This window comes from Amblyomma mixtum, chromosome 2 (genome assembly GCF_055824585.1).
Source record: "Amblyomma mixtum isolate Tamu chromosome 2, ASM5582458v1, whole genome shotgun sequence".
NCBI classification, from domain to species: Eukaryota; Metazoa; Arthropoda; class Arachnida; order Ixodida; family Ixodidae; genus Amblyomma; species Amblyomma mixtum.
The window spans coordinates 19,388,435-19,410,858 of NC_143013.1; the positions used below are offsets into that span (position 1 = coordinate 19,388,435).

Sequence of the window (22,424 nt, forward strand, 5' to 3'; positions counted from 1 at the left end):
AGTGGGTCTCATCTGCTGAGTTTACTCGAAACTAGCTCAAGTGTACAGACAGTGCAGAGACCATGCACCAAGACAGAAACCGAAACTATGCAGGCCACCTGGCGTTATTATTACCTTTGTGCTTTGCATCCTATTACTGAAAACACCCCTATACGTAAATCCCACCAAGCCACAATTTTTGTTTCATTATGCTCTGAATGTTTACTTTTTTTTGCAGACTGATATAACTCAAAAAACCTTGAAGCGTCCACTACATTCAGCTAAGTTCTGTTTTCAGTATAGTCTGCGTATTTGACATTACTGAAAGATAATCCAGCTATCTAGACCAGTCACACGGGTGGTTCACTCTTCCTCTAAATCCACGTTAATACAGTACATGCAGGGAGCATATGCTATAATTGCGGCGGAAAACGCGAGAAAAGAACGAGAATGCCTGTCCTCCCGAACACCAAACTCACCTTACCGCTTCCGATGCGGACGGTGCGGAACTTCTGCAGCAGCCCCTTGGAGTCCTTGGCGTCGTAGCCGCCATTCTCGAAGTGGTCCTCCTCATCTTCCTCGATGGCGCAGCTCTCGGCAGCTGGCAGCTCGCCATCCTTGCCCGAGCTAGACTGCACCAGCTTCATGTACTTGTACTCCAGCCTGCACAGCCCCACAAGCGAGCGCATCTCAATGTAGCGGGCCATTCACGGCACAAATTGATTCAAACGGCAGTGCAGGATTGCACTGCATGTGCCCTTAAAGGGACAGGAAGAACTGAAGAAGGCTTGCATCGATATCTAGGTAACTAGTTAGACTCTACTATCACTGAGAGTGGAGCCATTAGCAAAATGTCGAAAAGTATTTTCAAATATCAATTTTTAAATCCATTTCTTTCGGCAACAAAAGCACCTTTACCTGCCAAACAATCATCAACATTGCTACAAAGATCGAAACAATAGATTTTCACTAAGACCAAAGATTGCGTGGACTTTATTGGGCTTAAGAAAGCTCAGTAAAGCTCCCTTCAACCGCACCTGAATTGGGACCTAAAAACAAAGCAGGTGATCGTGCTCAAGGAGGTGGGCGGGTAAAACCGGGAATGAATGTGCATAGCGCCTCAGTTTCATGGTAAATGGTTGCCCGCCGCCTCGAGTTGTTCACACAGATGTTTTGCCACTGTGATGCCCTGTGCATGATACTGCACACGCGGAACAAAAAAAAAAAAGTGGCAGGGGTTTAACGTAGTTCAGCTGTGTACACGTGCGAAAGCAGGGGTTCATTTAAGCGTCGCCTTAAGGGCTTTAGTGGGTTAATGCCCATATATGTAGAATTGGTCATTCTCTACTTAATTTTCATACGAGATCACGGAGTCCTCATACCACTACCAACGCAGTGGCGCTGCACTGGCCGGTGGCTGTTTTTACCGCAGCCACCAGTAGGAATTGTGTGACCCATGTTAAAACCTCTCATGATCAATCATTAATTGCCACCTGTCACGGTGGTCAATTTGCTCAAAATCCGGTGGGAAGGTTGTGATGATGCCACGTGGTCACAAGACAAGATTCTTGCTCGGGGTTGGTACGTCTGGAATAGTGCTTCCGCACCAAAATATGTATGGATGAAAACCTGCGTGTGTCACGATAACAGTTGAGCAGAGGAAGCATGTTTGCGGCATCTACCGGCCAGAAGCAGACTTACCCGCGAGCTTGCCAAAGTACAGAGATAGCGCTACACGCATCGCGCCGCCAAGTACCTCGGTGCACGCGCCTTTTTTTTTCAGCAGCTCTTAAAGTTAGCATCCATGCAGTCTTGCAGTTATCTGGCCGAGCTCTTGCCAGAAAGAATATTCTACTTTATTGTTATCTTATTCCGTCGTTCCATTCTAGTCTGCTAGTTGCAAAAGAATCTCACAGATTTGTTTGGTGTGTTGCATGAAAGATCAGCGCCTTGGCAGCCCAGCCATCGATCATTTTTTTTTTTTCATTAACCCTCAAGCATCGTCAAAAAGGACGGGCACACTGACCAAATATAATCTGGCCCAGAGCGTGCGGCATGAAGCTACTTAGCATGACGAGACCTTCGCAGGAGTCGCATTTTTTTTTTTAGCGCGAAAGCGCTACTTCACTAGCAAAGCTAAAAAACCCGAGGTATCGAGGAAGCCTCAACCTCTGACGCGACGGAGGCCTCGAGCAGCTGCTCCATCAATGCGCAGAACTAGCGCCCCCCCATCCCCGCGCGCTGATAGCGCTCCTGCGCCGCGGTCACGCAACGCCGCTAGAGAAGGGTGTGAAGAGGCTCGCGCCGTCGCAGATAGAACCGCCGAAGAGATGCCTCTTCCCACATACTCCCTTTCTCGGTCTGCCCACCCCCACCTTGGTTGCCCAAGGAAACGGACTCTTCGCCTAGAGTCGCCGGCGTGCTCCGCCGTCCCCGCTCCCGACACGCGAGAGCCATCGGCGCCGGAATCACGCCGCGCCTCGTGACAAACCAGCTTTTCAGGCACCGCGCTCAAACGACACGCAGATGTAGCAAAGAAAAGAAAAACGGAGAAAAAACGCGAGGGAAAGGACGGTGTTTGCGAACAATGCGGCAACGTAGTGCGAAACGAGCGTGAATAAAGTTTGACTAACCATTTGCATCGTATAATTCTAGTGCTTTCGCACGTCCCATTCGATTTAACTACGTCATAACCCTACCATTTTTTTCTTTCCCCCCGGTTTCTAGTTTTTCGCTTCCCTCCTAAACAGAAATTTTGGCAGGCGCCGCGTTTGCTGAGCTGTAGCAAAGAATTAACGTCGCGTTGTGGGGCGCATATAGTATACCTTCTGTTCTTCTTCCAGAAGTAGACGAGCAGCCCGAAGAGGAGTACGCCCAGGCCGACTCCGATGGCGATGATGATCTGCAGCTGGCGAGGGATCACCGAGCAAGGCTGCGTCCGGGTCATTGTGTCTGCGGCGCTTCCCCGAGGAATGCACCCTTGGGGCGAGATGTAGTGGAGCTTCTGAATGCCGCCCACGCATTCGCCTTTCACCACCTGGAAGAGGGGAAAAGAGCAGTCCGGTTCTTTAGGTTCCGGTGCAACACGATCGAGCTACGTGAGACGAACATCTTTCCGTATCCTACCTGTTGGGGCATGCATCGAATGTGCTTGTACGCATTTCTAACCGCATATCACTGTTTATTGGTGCCTTTTTACGGATGTGATTATTGGATGAAATTACAATGGCCTGATTCAATTAGCCATGCGGAGTTTTTTCTGTTTATTGTGATAATGTAGCTTCTGTTGTGAAGTGTTGTTCACAAATAAAGATACACACTGGACTCTCGAAGGAAGTCCAGTAACATCCGGTAGTGCGACCCAAAAATCCATTCTACAGCCGGTGGACGTCCTGGGGGTGGTCCGCAACCAAAACAGGTGTTTCTACCGGACATCATGCAAAGAGGGGCAGGTCCAAAGCAAGTGTTAGTGTCCGCTTCGCAGACATGAATTCATGGAGCACAATGCTGCGTTGTTGTTTAGAACAGAACAATACAGCAGTTTATCTTTTGCAATGGTTATCGTCCACTCCTGGGGAAATTTTAAAACGAGTTATTTGTGGCGCGTAGAAAAATTGGCGTACGAAGTTGAACTGAACTATACCTGGTAGTCGTCCTGCTTGCAGATGCGGCAAGCGAGCGCCGTCCTCCAGAGGAAGTGGAAAGAGCAGCCGTCACAGGTGCCATCGGGGCACGAAGTGGGCAGCGCCACGCTGCCGTTGGCGCCCGCGTTCTTGTCGCAGCGCATCGTGATGGTGGTGGCGCGACCCTTCTGGCACGCCTGCGTGGGCCTGCGCATTTTGCAACGTGCCTTTTAAACGTTGCGAAAGAATGCATGCAGGAGGGACCCAAGCACGCGGTCGTGCAAATTTGCTACTCCCTACATTTCCTACTTTTAAGAGCGTTAGCTCTTACTCATCAAGCTTCGGGATTTCGTGGGGTCTGCTACCACCCTGTTATCACAGCGCCATCTGTGGCAGCAACTAGAAAGCAGCACATCTCGCATTGAGACTTGTAGCGTCATCTACAATAGCATTGTAGAAACAACCACCTGTCGCGTGCCAATGACGACGCCACGGTCCAGTATGGTGGATAGAGGTGGAACTATGTGAGTATGCTTCCGACAGCTAACGCTCGTTACTTCAACGTCTTCCAGACGGTGGCGGTCTTTTTTCTTCTTGTTTCCTTTTTCACACCCCTTCTCACGACGAGAGCGAGCCCCAACATAGACGGTTGCGTATCTTCCGCCTTGATATCGGCGCACGTTAGAGAACCACAGGTGGTGCAAATTAATCCGGAGCCCTCCATTATGGAGTCCCTCATAGCCCCCTGCGTCGCTTGAGGACCTTAAACCCCACAATTCAGTACACATGTTTAATTTAGAACCCCGTCTTCTTTTCCCAAATGCCAAAGCAATCCTTGGGATACCTCCCTGCATTTTCCTGGAATGTTTTCACTGAGTCTGCACCGCAGAGACTGCGTCCGACTTCGCGTTTTCACTGGTCGCGGCGGAAATGTCTACTGGCTGCACCGATCCTTAACAAAAATCATGGAAGTATTGTGTTGCAGTCGCATAGTAAATAAGTGCGTCCGAGTAACAGAAGTTAGCAACGCTCTTATTAAAAGCTGGTCGTCAGCACCTAGATACATGACCTTTTTTTTGTTTTTCAAGCGCTTTTGCAAAAAATATCGCATCCTGCCAAGAGGTGCGGGACTATCAGTGACTCGCAGAACCTCGTGTAAACAAGTATGCTAGTGAGCAAATATTCTGGCAATTCAAAACAGGCGCTTTATCGTCAACATCGCGTGGTTCTTTGGTTGGCGGAACAACAAAGTTAGGAGAAAACAACGTGACGAACTGCTGTATACTCACGTGGCAGAGTAGTAGAAGAAATGTACGTCCGGTTTTTGTCCAGGACCTGCAATGTACAGAGATCAACAAAATGCTACGCTCTCCCATCTCCCATGCGCAACAAAGCGGGCAGCAAATCAGATCAGGCGTGGATTTATGGGAGGGGGTCAGATTCCTACCCCCCGCCCCACCCCTTTATAAGCTAAAAATTTTACATAGGAAAACCATGCTGAACCCGTTTTGCCAACAAAAAAGGTCCGAGAAATGCCTAGTTCAACAGGACCTCCCCACAACCGTGCACCCCTCCACGAATGACCCATAGGTGTCCCTGGCGGTTACAGTAACATGCGAAGACATGAGCCGAGATAAGTAGCGATCCTAAAGTTCATGTCTACCCGGAAAGCGCAACGCTAAATACAGCCTAAACTGCTTTCGCGTAGTCGTAAGACCGAGGAATTGGCGTTGATCATTCCTAAAAACATGTAAACCTTGCTCCTCCATCCGCGAGACAATTGCTGTAATATCAATGTCATCTGTTGACTGCAATATCAGTGTTACCGATGATAACATGTTCGGCAAAAGACTGGCGTTGTCGCCGTGATGCAGTATATGGTCTCAAGTGCACTTCCTACGAAAGTAAGTTTGCTGTTACGGTGCTATGATGGTTATTTCTTCAAACAAAGCAATTACAAGCAAACCTTCGAACTATATGAGCTCATCTCCTGAGGACCTCATCGGACGTCTCGTTATTACCTCTCAGTTTGTTCGGCACGGAGAGCTGTGTTTTATCCGAGGAATTCGCCTCGGAATGAACTATAGTTCGTACTTCGCGCCACAAAGGCAATCTGTAACATCGATTATAACGCAATCAAAGCCTGCTTACCTGGGAGGAATTCCTTGAGGACGTCGATGTCGTTGTACGACGGCCTGGTCGTGATTCCGATCAGCTCATCGCCCAGACTTCGCAAAAACAAAACGAAAAAAAAGAGTCATGCGAAGGCCTGACGTACCAGCGCAATGAAAATAACTTTTTATAACCAGTTAACGGAAAGAGATGGTGATGCCTTTCGCAGTTTAATTATGTTTTCGATGTGGCCGAACATTTTTTTCGCTTATGAGACTCTTGTGAAGTTTTTATTTCGCTTCTTTACTCAACACCGCATTGTGCCTTTTTGTAAACATGGCCTCTGCGGTATCAGCGTTCAGGGTTCTACTGGCTAAGCAGAATTGTTGATTGTTGTCCTGGACATTGATAAGCAGGAACTATTAGTCACTTCAGCCTTAAAACACTTACATAAGCACCGAAACAGAAACCCCTTTCCGCCAATGAGCCCGTTCGTACAGATTAACGAAAATCTGCACTCACAGCGGGTCTCACCGAACGCAGCGTTACGAAATGAATTCAAGGATTTCGGGTATGCCAGAGACAAAACCCAGGCCCCGACAACAAAAAGGCAAGGCTGGGTGTTTTGCCCTATCGATTTTTATGCAACGCCCATGAGGAATCTCTGTAGGAATCATGGGTGTGCCTAGACTTTCACTACGCAGTTATGACGATAAGACTGCACGAAGGTGATACGCTTCTTTATTTTTTTTAGATTTTTTGTTTTTGTTTCCCCTCGTCCCTCCCTCCCCTTTTTATGTGATCTTCTGAAGGCTGGAGAAGGAGGGCGGAGGCAGCGCTGAACCTTCGACTGTGTATGATTACCATAGTTCTCGCATCCTTGACAGCACCAGTTTTCCTGTAACTCCGTGAACGATCCATGTCCGTTAAAGCGGTTAGGAACGACGCTACGGACGGGAAAAGCGCAGTCGGCTCGCGACTCACCTGACTGACTGAATGGCCAGCGGTGAGCCAATGTCGGCTTGCTGCGAAGGCACGATCGTCGACCTGCACACCTGAGACCTGACGTTGTCGCCCGAGAACTCATCCTGCATCTGCGGTGACAGAAAAGCGCCCAGGAATGTTAATCAGTCCCCAGCAACATATGATTATCGGTTGGCCTCAGCGAGTCGATTTGCAGCATGAGGCTGCCAATGTAAATGAAGTTGGCAACTTTCGTCAAGTCAAACAAGTCAAGACTCGCGAATAGCTAGAAAAAAAATGCTGATGCAGTGAACATGCACGAAAGTCACAGTCATACTGCGCAGGACTGATTCCTATAGCTTCGACGAGGAGTGGACGCTTTAATTTACCACGCGTGCTGTCGTCTGTATAACCAGCTTCGTGACGCATTCCGATGTCTTAGGGCGTGCGGTGTTTCCAGAAGCTATGCTGGAAACATTAACCTCTTCGAACCGTTAAGCTGAGCCTTCCGTTCACCTCTAGATGATTCGAAGCTATAGGACCATCCGTTCGACCTTATCTGCTAGATGTCCGTTGTGCGGCGTAGCCTCTGCAGAGATAAAAAAGAAGAAAAATTCCGTTGCACCCGCGCGCGGAACGGAATAGCGGATCTTTTGATTGAGAGCTAGACGCATTGCCTTTCGACTACATCTTGAATGGGAGCAAAATTGTCTGTACATTGTTTGCTCCTCGGTTGCGGCGTTTCGAGCTACAGGTCCGAGTGCACTACTGGCAGGAAGACAGAACAGGAGTGAGAAATTTTTCTTGTGTACCTCACTGCGCAATCTTGAGTTTCCTTTTTATGCGCAGCTCACAGATACACTGTTTAGTTAAATACTGAAAGCGTCTTTGGAAGGCAGCAATGAGACAGTCAGATTTCCCTTTCCATCTTTCGGTACAGGTGCTAATAGATCTCACAGCTAGCCTGGGACTTTACTCCTCTGGAATGCGAGCAGCTCGTTGCATGCGGACGTGGCGACGAAAGCCTGAACGCAGTACCCGGGTTCACGGCTGGCGGCGGCATGCAGCGGAAACGGGAAGACTCACGTGGTACGTGACGTTGTTGCCACACGCTGCCACCGGTTTTCCTTCGTTGCCGCACAGGCTGATGTTGAACACGTGGTAGTACTGAGTACCGCTCGCTGTGAACAGCTTGCGGCCTCGGACTTCCAGGTACCTGCCACAGAGCGCACAAATCAGCGTCGCCTCTTGCATTAGCATCCCCATGATGATGTCCAACACCTGACACCGCCTAAGACCTACACTCTATGCATCTTTGGAGAACTTGCTCGCCCATCCAACAAAGCACCTCAACAACTTCTCACCGCTGCTCATAATACAGCACGTTCATAAGGTACTGGGTTTCGCTCCCTCGGCCTTCGTGCTTGCATAATAATGGCTTCGTACTATAGCTTGAGAAGCGAAGTACACTGCGGACAATCACGCCTTCACTGTAGGGCAAGCAGCTCTTAAGACCTCTAGCTTCTGTCCGCATACATTGCTTATCAGTTTGCACTGGACACCAATGAATCCGACTTGCCAGTCGATGTCTCGTCGTCATCACGAAAACAAAACGGTTTTCTTCACAGCACACTGACACAAAGCCGCTGGAAACAGCCATAGTTTCCAGTCGATTTTCGAATACGCACCCCAGCATTCAATATACCGCACCTCAAAATCGATTGTATAGATTTTAGGCATTTATAGCGCGTTTTAACAGGTTTCCCTCAAAACAAAAATTGAGCACCAAGGTTCATACACCAAAGATTTTGTTTTTATTCTCGCTTATTTCATTGCTGATGTCAACTGCCTCAAAGCAAAGGGCAAGTCGGTTTCCCCTCAGTAGTGACGGTCGTGACTCGTGAGATGGCAGCATTTTCTGTCTTTTTCCCGCACACGCACGCACGTACACCTCCTCGAGTTCACGCGCAAACCGTGCACTTCGCGCCAGGGGGGTTGGGGTACTCACGGCGGAAGCGTGTGGAAGTCGAACTCGTCCCCCTGCTGCAGGTAGACGCGGCAGTCGCTGTAGCACGCCTGTCCGTTCTCGCTGCGCAGCCCCGGCCCGCAGGGCTTGCACGAGGACACACCGTACGGAAGCCGCTCGGTCACGTACGTGTTGGCCGGGCACTGCTTGCACACCAGGTTCTCGCGGTCCTCGATGTACTGGCCGGGACCGCACGGTATGCACCTGCCCCGAGGAGAGCGGTAATGCTTTACTACACGTCGTTTAATAAGCGCTCAAGTGGAATGACACCGGCTGAATCCCCCCTAAGCGTGTTTTAATTACACAGCGGCCCTGAATCGTACTGTGGCCGATCACGAGAAGCCTTCTGGAATCGGTACAGGGCACATCACGAACAACGCCGTCCAGAATGAATTGCCAGCTATCCCAGGAAAGCGAGAGAAGTTATCCCCAATATTTAGGAAAATATTTAATTTTTCCAATTTCCCTCTATTCGCGCTCTCTGATCTCTTCTTTTCCGGCTTGCGCCTCCCGAGACTTACGCCCCGTCTCCCGAGGCAGCGTAGGGTTACCGTCGCATATATGCCACGCGTCGCGTATATGACCGCGTAACTTTTCTTACGTGGTAGCGTCGACGCATATGCTATAAGCTAACCGAATATTTTTAACTTCCCGCCCTCAGTGGGTGCTTCGGAGACATCTACCGTGGCTGCGTACCCTTTGGCCTCGCTGCCCTCTGGACAGGGTATGCATTTCTCGGCGCCCCCGCGGACGGTGTTGGTGACGTGGATGTCGTAGATGATGGCCGTGTCCTCGGACTGCTGGCGGCGTCGGTTGCTGCGCGACGGGGTCGCGTCGTTGGCCGAACGTTGGAAGGCCCAGCTGAACGTGTAGCTGTCGTTCTGCTGCACGTAGTGCCTGTGCAGGGCAAGAGAGAGAGAGGCATGGGAACAGGAACGCCACTCTAAAAGGTTTGAAATGTTTGCGTCCAGCTAAGATACGCTCGTAAGTAGTACACGCTAATTAATCTGCCGATACTACCTAGAAAAATCGGGGCGAAATATATGTGCACTCACGTGTAGTGCTGCTTTTCTTGCCTTCCCGTCCAAGACTTCACGACCGACACACCTTGCTTTGTATTAGACTGAAAAGAACGAAAACGAAAATTGAGTGGACCGTTTTATTGCGGTATGGCAACCGAAGAAACCAGCAAAATTGCATCTTAACGCTGTAACGGCACTTTGAAGCTGTGATGACCACGAATGTGTGCGTCTACTTTTCGCACATCTGAAGCTCTGCGGATATTTTATAATTCTACCAATAATCCGCTGTGGCCAAACCGTCGAAGCGTTCTCTGAAATGCTGCGAGTTCACACAGACGTCAGCCAAACTAGCCGAGAAGCTGAACTTAGTTGTGGTGAATTCCGAAGAGCTTCGTCTTTGTTTGTTAAAGCAGCTCACTCAGGTGGTGCCCACTCTAGTTATTCACATGAAATGATATTCGTCTAGGCTACATAAGGCAGGGGCGGGTTTATTAGCGGTTTTTGAGTCAAGTAAATGGCGCAGTAACTGTCTCACTTCTCGATGGACACCTCAACCGCGCTGTAACGGAAGGGAGGAAGGTGGAAGTGAAAGAAAAAATAGAGAAAGAGGTGCCGCAGTGGAGGGCTCCGGAATAATTTCGACCACTTGGGAATCTTTAAGGTACACTGACATCTCACAGCCCTCGGGCGCCTTAGGCGAAACCACGGTCTGCACCGTGGTCGAAACTCAAAAGGCCCCCTCCCAGGGGCCTTTAAGGGTCAAATAAATGATGATGATGTGCGATGCCAGATTACTTTAAAGATCCCCAAGTGGTCGAAATTATTCCAGAGCCCTCCACTATGGCACCTCTTTCTTCTTTCAGTCTCACCTTCCTCCCTTTATGGGTTACTTTTGGAGGAGGCGATCCCATTTTAACCATGTATTTTTAGGACTTTTTTCATAAAAAAAATGGAGTTCGGCATGGTTTTTGTTTGCAATATTTCTCGCTCGTAGGAATAAGGCCGGTTCCCAACAAACGCACGCACTGGAGTGCGTGCGACATGCATCTGCACATCTTTCTCTCCTCCTCCTTTCCCTCCTTCCTTTCCCTTGCAGCGCGGTTTCGGAGTCCACGAGATTACTTCGCCGTTCCACATCATCATTCCAGCTTCCCCCTGATACTCTAACTTCGCCGCACTAAGAGTTTGCCTGGGGCGAAACGCACCTCACATCGTCTCATGACGCTGTCGAACGTTCGCGCAAATTGTGAGATGCCGATATTTCGGCCCACGATGTGCCTTCGCATGATGAGTTTGGGCACGTGGTGTGATGACAAAGACCTGCGCAGCTCCTTACCGTCATGAAGACGAGTTCGCAGAGCCCCGAGCAGTCAAGCTCGAAGGTGAAGCTGACGGTGCCGAAGGCGGTGGTGCGTCCGCCGAAGAACACGTCCCGTCTCCGGAACGCGCCGACGTCCAGTGACAGGATCAGGTAGGCGTCCTCGCCGTGTCCCTGACCGCTCTGTACGTAGCTGCCGGCAGCTTTCCAGGCGGTCGCGTTGCGGCAGGCCCAGCCTGTGCATGGGATTCCCCTCGCTCAGCGGGACGGGCTGTACTCTACCCAAGGGAGGGTAGTGATTTTCATGCAGCTAGTTTCATTGAGGAAATATGTGGAGTTTAGGCAACTAAAAAGAAATAAAAATTGAGGCAGGAATAGAAACTGACGTACAACGAATTGTGGCTGTAGGATTACGCTTGTAATAATTCCGTACTTCTTTTCCTTTCTTTTCTGAGCAAACTCGATCCTGCAAAGGAGCAGGAAGCTTAAAGCTAGCTTCTGCAATTACCAGGGACGCCGGGGAAATGGGGTATTTTTTTTTTTTAAGTAAGCAATCCAAGATAAAAAATTTCCTCGAAATGTGGACTGTGGCTGCTTCTACTGGAGCGCTCGTCCTGTCTTTCTCGGCCGTTGTCTTTCTTGGCCCAGAAGCTACGCACCATCTTGCCCCATTACCTGTTTTGTTAGCCTCGTTCTATAGCATTACGCAATAGCGGATACGTGAAAAGTGTCGCGTTATTAATAGATTTCACATCTTTCTTTCTTCTTTTTTCAACCAAGAACTGAGCTATGAGAGCAGTCCCCGGAGACAAAGCCTTTCAGCTCGCAGACGTGCTCTGAAATCGCAACGCCCATGTAACTTTGCATTACAGTCTAGAAATGAAATTTGAGGCACCACCTTGAGTAAAAGAAATTCCACGTCCGCCCCAAGTTATACCGATTCACACCAAAGCCTTCAAGAGCGAATGTGACCATGCAGATGCGCCACCTGAGAAGTGGGCTCACCCTGCAGGCTCATGCAGCGCGACGCCATGTTGCTGGGAAGCTCCTGCCACGTCTTGAGGAAGAATCCGTAGTTGGGCACCGTCGAGGCCGGGCAGTCCTGGCACTCCTTGTATCCGTCCGAGAAGTTTCCGGGCGGGCAGTAGTCGCACATGTGCCGGCTACCGTGGTGCATGCCCGGGTTGCAGGGCGGGCAGGGCACCGACATGCCGGACACCGGCAGGTGCACCGAGTCCGGGTGGTGCTGGTCGCACACCTTGGGCGAGACCCACTCGTACGACACCGTCGTCATGTTGGTGCGGTGGTCGCACGGGCTGCGCATCTCGTAGTAGTCGTCCGGGGTGCACGCCGGCCTCTTGCCGCACTGCGACGAGCCGGGCACTGCGCCCGGAGAGCGTGCCTTTAGCCCCGTCACGACCGGTTCTTCACTCTCATCAGTTATGGAACCCTTGGCTCAATAGACGATATGCGAAATTGCTTGGCGGTCTGGCAACACCGCGCCCACAACTTCCGGTTTCCATCTTGGCGCGGTCGAGCTCGTCGTGCTGGTGCATCGTTTGCTATGCGTACTTTCTTCTTGCGAGTGGAATTTCAACAGGCAAGCTTCAGCTGCTGCGTTGTTTTCACAGCTGATCTTTGACTAAATGTAGGTGCTTTCAATAAGCGCCAGCTTACTCCTACCGCGTCCTCAGCTTCGCTTGAAGTCTGGCGCTGATGATCGCAATAATCGGCACTCGAAAGTGGGTTGGAAAGTCGAATCGTGACCGTGTGCTGTTGTCGTTTTAATGCTCGCATTAAAGCACCAGTTCAAGCATCACGCATTATCATGGCTATTTTATTCCCAGGTGGACGTGAATTCATCTGGTAGGGTAGCGAGCGGTTATTTTGCGGTGAGTGCGCACGTGTGTTGACAAACTTCTGTGGTAGTGCGAACTTTCGTTCGCGCCGACGCCAGGAGCTTCGTGCATTGCAGTATAATCACACAAGACCCTCGACCAGCTGCGTAATTCGATTCCTTTACTGTAATGTGCAATGTGCATCTGCGGTTTTCAACGTCACCGTTTCAGGGCCCGGCGTCGGTTGATTTTCGCCGCAATTCGTTGAAACCGCGTCTTGCTTAAGACGCAGTTGAAGCGAGTATTGCGATGTTGTCAATCGATATTACCAAGAGGAAAGTGGGCACATATAATTCAAAATGTAAGCAAAGACGCAGTTTTTTTTTTTTTTTCAGATAAGCACTGAGCTACCGCGGCGGCTTGATTAGAGAAAGAGCGTACAGCTGTAGGTGCCTGCACGGACACGATACGCTGGTCAAGTTGCGTGTGCAGGTGCGAAATTAGCATGTTCGGTTGCTTCCGAAACTTAATTACCTTACTCCCAAACTTGGACAAATGGCTTTGTTGCGAAGCAAGCTGTTGAAGCTTGCCACAACGATAATAAAATCTGATGGCCTGAAGCGTTTTCAGAACACTGTTGCACGAACTTTCTAGCTTAGAAATGGTTGGTTGGTTTATGGGGTTTAACGTCCCAAAGCGACTAAGGCTACGAGGGACGCCGTAGTGGAGGGCTCCGGAAATTTCGACCACCTGGGGTTCTTTAACGTGCACTGACATCGCACAGTACACGGGCCTCTAGAATTTCTCCTCCGAAGAAATTCAGCCGCCGCGGCAGGGATGCGTCCCTCCTTCATAATAAAGTAGCTATATTATTCGCTACTTTTTTTTTAGATTTTCGTCGCTGCAGATATGGAAGGTATAGGAATCCTCAAGAAATAAAGCATTCGCACCTCAGTTTTTATACGTAGGGTGTGTTGCTTCACAAAGACTCCTTAACGCGCATAACATATGCGTATGGTCCAGAGAGTTTGCTCGCCCTTCTAAAACTAATTGAACGCGGCAAAAACTTAACTGAACACGTAGCAAACTAAGCAGTAATCCTCATATGGTTCTTCGAGTGAACTTATTTCGCCACGGCACGAGCGATTGGCCCGCTCAAAAAAATTGCCTTCTCTATTACGTTGTTCAAGTATGCGTCTATATTTATTCACGCCCGACCGGGGAGTTGATAAATGCACGAAATTGGCTTCTAATTTTGATCAGAGACAACAAAGGTGTGGTCCTTATCTTAATTTAAACGCAAATCACCTCGAGAGATTTGTCAAAAATCAGCGCAGAAAGCGAAAGCTGCGCACTGATCCGCGTGCTGACACATGATACCTCGCATGGCGTTTTGTGTTACTAAAACGTTGGGACGGAGTAAAAAAATAGAAAAGCGAAAAGCTGGAACGCACCTAGTTCTGGAACGCATCGTAGTGTCTTTTCACAGTGGAGAGGGTAGCGCAACACTGCATCGGCATTTTACTTTTCAAACGAAGCGCAGCCGTTTTAACCCAACGCTGGGCAGCGGTTTCGTTTTCTGTACCGTGCCAACATGGAGGACTTAGTTCTCGGAGCGTCGAGAGATGGCGCTGCGCATTTCGCATATCGTCTATTCTGTGCATGTCCTAAACAAATCTGCAGATGCCAGCTGGCTCCACCTATCGGTGGCGCCCCGCAACTTTCGAGCAGCCATAACCAGTCTATAGGGCTTACGCGACGATGCAAGCTGGCGTCACAATTGTGTGGAAGGCTTAAGAAGAGCGGAGAAAGCTACAAAAAGCGAGATTATATACACCAGCAGTCGGTTTCCGGGCAGTGTGCCCGTGCCCATCTGGATTCTAGGTATCGGCTTTCACGACAGCGTTACCTCTAGAACGTAGCAGCTGCCGGCAGATGGCGCTTTGCTAGCAGGGCAGTGCGGCGCCCGAGTGCTCTACACAGGTTTGACGCCGACGGTATAAACCTGTATAAACCAACTGTATAAACAGGGTTGATTGGAGATGTATAGGAAAGGCCTTTAGTGGGCGTAGTCGGGCTGATGATGATAATGATGATGATGATGGTGTACAAGTCCTAGACAATCAGCGCGCAAACGCTTTAAATCATAGGGCGCCTATGAGCAACTCCGCGATTGGTACAATTCGAAGGCTCTTACTACAGGCATACGCAGCAACCCTGGGCGGGTCTCTAGCGCCGCGACGTGTCGCGTGACTGTGCGGGTTTGCACAGCTTTCAGCAAAGCGTGTACGCAGAGAAGGGAAATAAGTTCTTATGTACAAAGTTAAGTCTCGCAATTGAGCGATGAGCTCGAAGTGAAGCTCAACTACTAATTCAGCTTGTTTCAGAGCAATACTACCATAAGAGAATATACTGAGAATCTAAACTAAAAAAAAAAACGTCTTCTGCTTACAACTGTGCGGCGCAATGTGGCTTATCATGGACCTACCACAGCAAAAAAAAAAAAAAATGTATTGCCAAGCTGCTTAAAAGCAGGAGTTTTCGTGTTCGTTATCTGATAAGGGATCCACCTGGATTATGCAGGGGCCGTCAGAAGGCAGCACAAGATAGTTTAATCGAAAGCGCAAAATTGCTAAGAATGCGAAACAATGCGGCAGCGAGTAGAGAACAAAATGTTCACGTAAATGGTATATCGCTATATGAAACTGTGCTACTGCAGATGTAGTACATTATCGGGGAAACCTTACACTACCCGAATGAAGTGATAATTTGTTACAGAAAGAGAGTCGTCCCCAGTTAAAACAAAAACAGTTGGACAGGCCAAAACGTACCTAAAACACTTGAATCGGAACCAATTGTATTCCAACTGGTTCTCTATATATTTTGGCCCGTTCCAAATGGTCATCTTTAAACGGGGACGTAAGGAAATTGTGTTATAGGGAGAGTTCACCGAGCAAGCCCGAGAGACCTGTTTCAAGGCTAGAAGTGAGCATCGCAGCATGGGACCACAAGCAAAAACAATCAGAGCGCAAGGGCCGTTCTACTTGTGCCCTGTCCACACCGCTTGCCAGCAAGATGAACAGCGAGACTGTTGTACAGTCTTTGTCAAAAGTAACCAGGCTCCATGGTTTGCTTTTCATTTGTATAACAGAGCCCTCATGGCTTCCCTAAAGATCAAAAAGTTCTTTGAAGGTGAGAGCAGCGGTTCTCTTTACCGTAGAGAGATTTAGAGCTTGAGGGCTGGCATAATAACTTTAATATACGACTATGAAGAAAAACGTGCAGCCTGGTTACTTTTAACACAGACTGTACCTAGGGAACTCAGTAGAAGCGCCAGAGAAACCAGCAGTAGTGCCAACTGTGCGGCGGCATGAGCTGACTCCAAGGAAGCAACACAAGTGCATTAAAGGAAAAAATAAAGTTGCAAATCGGTGGTGTTTCACGTTAATGTCAGTGCCCACTCAAAAAGCAGGCTGGCATTGGGCTTCCAAAGTTTCCCTAGTAGTTTGGACAGATGAAATAGCCTAAATGTAAGTTATTCTTTTGTCGTTTCAAGGTTGTTCCGAACATTTTCGCATTATCGTTTCGGTTTGGTATCACAATTTTAATGTTCAACGCTGCGCCGACCATAGAAAAAAAACATCGGCGCAAGATTCCAGGCCACCGGAACCCGGTCTGTCCGGAGATAAGCGGCACCTTGCTCACTAACGACTTCCTCTGTACAGAGCTACGTCCTACGACTTCTCTTTGAGCTTACGACCATTGTCTTCTCTTGGCCACATATTCATAAATCACGCTCGCAGTCGGGACATACGCAGTTGTGTGGTCGGTTTATTACCACTTATAACCCGCCGTGGTCGCTCAGTGGTTACTGCGTTCGGCTGCTGGCCCGAAAGACGCGGGTTCGATCCCGACCGCGGCGGCCGAATTTCGATGGAGGCGAAATTCTAGAGGCCCGTGTGCTGTGTGATGTCAGTGCACGTCCCAGGTGATCGAAATTTCCGGAGCCCTTCACTACGGTGTCCCTCATAGCCTGAGTTGCTTTGGGACGTTAAACCCCAATAAACCAATTATTACCACCTATGACTGTTTCATGCCTCATAAGCAGGAGCATCTTCAGCCAGGCCTAAAGCGCTGCAATGAATACTACATGAAGCAACGCAGCGTTCATGAAATCTGCAATCAGGAGCGCGATGATAAAAAACACAAGGGACCTTTCAACACCAACTGACGAAGCGATCATTTCATTCCATTGCTGATCACGTGACTGCGATAAAAATAAGGCTATATAGATGTCTGACGTCAGTTCGCAGGATCCATGAAGCGTATAAAAATAATCCGCCACTGCCCGCGGCCTCTCTCGCAGCCTCTTCTACTACTCTCTATACGATCACGCTTATCTCGTCCACCGCGACTCCTTTGGCGGCCATAATTTTTCTCTTTTTTAACATTTTTCTTTGCTTCTCTTCGCGAGGCACGACAGCCGGGTACACACTATACCTGTCAAAGTAATACGGCGGCAAAGTCACGCTTCGCGAGGAAACGGCCCGCCTTTCAATTTGCCGATAACGGCGCGTCCGGGTAACGGCGGTCTAAGAGCACCTGGCCGTTGCCATGACGACGGCAACCCCCCCCCCCCCTCCCCCCCTTTCCTACTTATTCTTTAATGTCTGCGCTGTCCACCGAGCTTCGCGTCGCGCTTTCTCGTGGCAGCGATAGACAGCTGTGATTAGTCATGCGGTGCCGCTGGGGAGTGTTCGGCTCGTGTGCGCTTACTATTTCTGCCTGGCCCGTTCATTTGCAGTCGCTTTTTTAAGGTGTTTGTGCGCATATGCGCGTCGTTTCTGCGGGGTCTGGCCCCGAGCCACACGCCACGGAGCCGGAACTAGAACTCCGAAGCTTTTAAAAAATTAGTGGCTGCCTCCGAGCGTGCACCAAATGTTTGAAAGCGCCGTGTTGTTTGCAAGCAGCGCAGAGTTCCGGCGGTAATGTAATAAAAGAAACGAAACTGTGTTCCTCCGCGCAAGTATAATAAGAGGAATAATGGTTTCCAGCCAGAAAACAACGGCAGATTTGCAACGTGGCTCGCGACATAACGAAGTTCACGAAAGATTGGTTTAGTTTGGTTTCTGGGGATTTTAACGTCCCAAAGCGACTCTGGCTGTGAGGGACGCCGTAGTGAAGGGCTGCGGAAATTTCGACCGCCTGGGGTTCTTTAACGTGCACTGACATCGCACAGTACACGAGCCTCTATAACTTCGCCTCTATCGAAATTCGACGGCCGCTGCCGGGACTGAACCCGCGTCTTTCGGGTCAGCAGCCGAACGCTGTAACCACTGAGCCACAGCGGCGGCCCTAAGTTCACAAAAGAGGCGAACTAAAAGATGCAGGTTAGATGAAATAGGAGCCTTCGTCTCTTTCTGCTTCGTGCGATGCGTAGTTTTCGCTGAAAACCCGGACATGTTTCTCCGCTTTCGCATGAGCGGTAGTTTGGTGCATCAGCAAGTGTCAGTGTAAGAGCGTGACGCCCACGCATGCAGCTGAACATATGATGGTGGTTCTACGTTGAGTAATAGTTACGTCACGGTATGCTTCGTGCTTCCTACGCATAGTTCTGGAAGTTTCAAGAGTGTACGAAAACACGGGACAAGAGCCGATCAAAAATATTGCTCGTTCTGTTACGACTGCTAGGTCATTCGGCCTTCACTTGGGTCGCTATTACAGGCTTACAGGCATACTCATAATTATTGAAAATAAAGTTTCGATACGCGTGCGCTTTCGAGAAGCTCAATTGCAAGCGAGGCCTACAACGTTACGCAAAGGGCGCTTCACTTTCTACCCAAGCCGGGTATGTTCCTTGGAAGATTGCACGCTGTACGCCATAGATAAGAATTAAGACAAGGAACCCAAGGACGGCCGCTAGCTGTTCTAGCCAGAGTTTTCATTCACTCAGCACGAATCGCGGAAGACCCCCTCCCAAAAGCGCAGTTTTTTTGTCAAGTAAAACGCGCAGGAGACTTGTTTCTTTCAGTGCAACTGGTACTCCAGTCGGCATGAAGGTAATTCGCTCTGTGTACTGTGTTAGCGTTGATCGGGTCTTACTACCGCTACGATTCTTTTTTTTTTCTTCTTGATAATAACATTCCCCTCCCCCGCGCACACACACACACCCCTTGGACACCCACTGGGACCATTCATTCGCCTATCCACAAGAGGCAGCAGTCATGAGTGTACTCACGTGCGAACTCCTCCGGTCCGCAGGCTTTGCACTCGGAGGCGTCCCCGATGGAGTACGTGTTCAGGGGACACGGCTTGCATTCGACGGCGCCCTCGGAGTCGCTGAACGTGCCCGGCGCGCACGGGGTGCACTCGGAGGTGTAGGCCACGCCTGCGCATGCGCAGTCGAGCGCACTCAAAACTGCACAGGCAAACAGGCTCACGAAGATATCCCTGAACGACTCAGTAGCCTCCAAATAAGAACTCTGTTAAAGTCCACTGGTTTTTTGTGCTTTTTGTGCTATTGTAAGAGTGGCTTGATTACGGAACAGAGGTAGAACGTAGGTTAGTCAAAGGCAGGGGGACATGACGCAAAAATAGTTAAGAAGCGTAAAAGCTTTCTTAGAGGATTCTGGTGTGGGCTAGTTGGTTCATACTTTAAGAAACGTATTAACAAAGCGCAACGAAACGAGGACAAAAAGGAACACGAAACACAGGACGGACGCTGTGTTTCATGTGTGTTTCGCTATGTTTCCTATGTTTCGTGTTCCTTCTAGTCCTCGTTCCGTTGCGCTGTGTTAATACGTTTTTTAGAGCGTAAAAGCGTAAGTGGTAAGCTAGGCATTGGAGTGAGATGAAACCAAGAGGACGTGTATTAGAAGTATAGTGGAGAAAAAAATACTTCCCGTTAGAGCCAAAACAGTCTGAACTAAATATTATGGGCAGGGAAGAGAAATCATGTGCATAAATGGGGTTATACGTGGCAGCGATACGGAGTGTGCGACTCTAAGCAGGCGCCGTATACGTTGAGGGAATGACGAAAAAGGAAATGCGACGCACCGCTGATCTCAATGCTCTTGATCTTCACAGGCCGGTTTGTTTTACCCTCGCCTGCGTCCATACCCACGGTCTTCCAGTAAAGCACGTTCAGGCCCGCCTGCAGGTTCACCTGTGAACGAGCGGCAGAGCAGTGTGTTTTTGTAAGTGGGTGTCACTGTTAGGGACACTGTACATTTTTACGCGCAATACTTTATATATATATATATATATATATATATATATATATATATATATATATATATATATATATATATATATATATATATATATATATATATATATATATATATATATATATATGGCCAGCTGTAATAAATCAAAACAGACCTGCTAAGTAATTTCACATAAAACTCATTAGTAGAAACGAAGAGGGACTTTACAGATACAGGTAACAGGCACACAAGTCGAAAAAATGCACGTCACGGTTACGTATTAAAACAGTATACAGTGGTGTTACAACAGCCTAAACATGTATGCATGTATTCACGTAAATACATATGTATGCATGCAGGTATATACGTGTATGTGTTCACTTATTTGCGTGCGTGTTCACTTATTTGTTAACATGGTCATTTGCAGCTGACTGATCGATCGACCGAACGATCTTGCATTGATGCAAATAGAAACAGCTCGGAAATAGATGCAAAACGAAAAAAAAACAGCAATGCGAAGTTTGGAACACCGACGTAGGGTATAGAAACGACAAGTACGCGTATGACATAAAAAAAATAAAGCTAGACTATTACTGGTCACCGCGACAAAATCTGCTTACAAACGTAGAATTCGTCATAACGTATCCCTCATTCGCGATAACAGCGAAAGTTCTTTCGCGTCTCCACGCTCAAGTTGCTCTTCTGCGTTGTTTGCGTACAGGCTCGGCTTGCTCGTACAACAAACTCGGTCTTTCGCACATCACAAGAGCCACATATCGAGTCGTTGTTCACTCGGTACACTCTAAACAGCGCTAGAGGACAGTTTATTCCCTTTTTACACCTTTCTGCTCAGAGTGTACTGTGTAAACAACGACTAGTCATCGAAACAGAGAAAGAGTAAAAATGAGGAGTAAAAAGCTTGTACCATTTTTACTCCCACACAGGCGTACTCGTGTTTAGAGTGTTTTTTTTTTTCTTTGTTCTTTCCGTAACGCACATCAGTGTCAATTTTAGTAAGGTATTTATTCGACAGACATGCAACAACGTCCCCCTCACCGGCAAAGAGAGGGAAACTTTCGCTAAGAGAAAACACAGACAACGGCACGCGAAAGAGCGTGAGGAGCGCGCAGCGGCACTTACGTTCATGGTCTTCCATTTGCCCTCCTCCGTCGTCTGGGGCCACTTGTACCTCTCGGAGTGTTCGATGCTCTGGCACTGGTCGTTTTGGGCCTGCGTCGATGGCATACGCACGCGAACGGGAGTGTGAGCACCGATTCGGCTTGCGGGTCCCAGCAGAAAGGAAAGAGAAGGGGTGAGTGGGGAACTCTGTTATCACTCTAATCACTGTTATCACTGTTATCCCTATTATACAAGGGAGGAGTACGCTAGAGGACAGCTTACTTTCTTTTTATTCTGATAAAGGCGTATTCGTTTTTACAGCGCATTATCCCTGCGCGTTCACTCCCTCTGACGTGACAAACATTCACGGGCTGACAGCCCTATAGTCGTGAGTACTTCCTAAGAAAAAAAATTATAACGTTAATAACTATGGGGATTTCTATAGCAAGCGTGAGAAAGAAGGAAAACGGCTGAGGTGCTGCCCCGCTTAATCCTAAAACCGCGCCATCTGAACCGACGGAAGCATTAAACAGTTAGGTGACAGGGCTATTAGCCAGTGTAAGACAAAGCAGCTAGACTAACGTAATTTGCCACTTGACATTTTGCAAGGGCTGAAAAGCAGGATAAAATAAAAAAAAACAGGCTGCATAATACTAAGCGCTTCGGGGAAGCCCGCCGCTGGCTTTTTAAAAATGGCTTTTTAGGTCAAAAGATGGGTTTTTCGACCATGTAATAATACCAATGATGGCGGACGTCAGAAAACAGACCAATAGTAAGCTACTTGACTAAATTCTAACAATCAACTTTTTAACTATTACAGATAGGTACCTGATTAGAGAATTGTAGCTGACCATTAGTAGTAGCCGTATCTGTGTTTAGAAATTTGAAGACGAAGCTACCCTCGGCGCTGTGGCTCGACAAATTTTGGCCATTTCTCGCGCGATTCAAAAATAGCGCGCCGGTGGTTGTGCGTGCGCAGTGACGTCCATCAAATTGCGTCACTGCGAGGCGCCAGTGTCACGTGACCTTCTCTGAGTGACGTGGAGCGTCGTTCACCGGTGCGCGTCGCTTTGCACGCAACGCGGGCGCGCGACTTTCGAACTGCGCGAAAAAATGGCCAACATTTGTTGAGCCACAGGTCCGAGGGCAATCGAATTTTCGGAATTATAAAGAACTGATACGGCTATTACTTATAGTCAGCTACATACCGCTAACT

The 22,424-nt window shown here is 48.8% G+C and overlaps 1 protein-coding gene across 2 annotated transcripts in view; it reads right to left on the bottom strand.

The window, feature by feature from the left end:
• Positions 1-22,424, bottom strand: part of LOC149358582 (endosome/lysosome-associated apoptosis and autophagy regulator family member 2-like) — a 71,901-nt gene that overhangs the window by 2,645 nt on the left and 46,832 nt on the right. The window contains exons 4-18 of one of the 2 annotated variants that reach the window (XM_089570698.1): positions 21,230-21,319; positions 19,938-20,046; positions 19,120-19,269; positions 12,049-12,426; positions 11,062-11,279; positions 9,759-9,826; positions 9,400-9,600; positions 8,686-8,907; positions 7,764-7,893; positions 6,699-6,808; positions 5,754-5,830; positions 4,892-4,937; positions 3,623-3,809; positions 2,805-3,016; positions 464-642 (exon numbers count right to left, since the gene is read on the bottom strand). In XM_089570698.1, the coding sequence (XP_089426824.1) occupies positions 464-642; positions 2,805-3,016; positions 3,623-3,809; positions 4,892-4,937; positions 5,754-5,830; positions 6,699-6,808; positions 7,764-7,893; positions 8,686-8,907; positions 9,400-9,600; positions 9,759-9,826; positions 11,062-11,279; positions 12,049-12,426; positions 19,120-19,269; positions 19,938-20,046; positions 21,230-21,319 (2,377 nt within the window). Of the gene's footprint in view, positions 1-458; positions 643-2,804; positions 3,017-3,622; positions 3,810-4,891; positions 4,938-5,753; positions 5,831-6,698; positions 6,809-7,763; positions 7,894-8,685; positions 8,908-9,399; positions 9,601-9,758; positions 9,827-11,061; positions 11,280-12,048; positions 12,427-19,119; positions 19,270-19,937; positions 20,047-21,229; positions 21,320-22,424 lie in introns of both variants that reach the window. The other variant, XM_089570697.1, reaches the window with a different exon arrangement.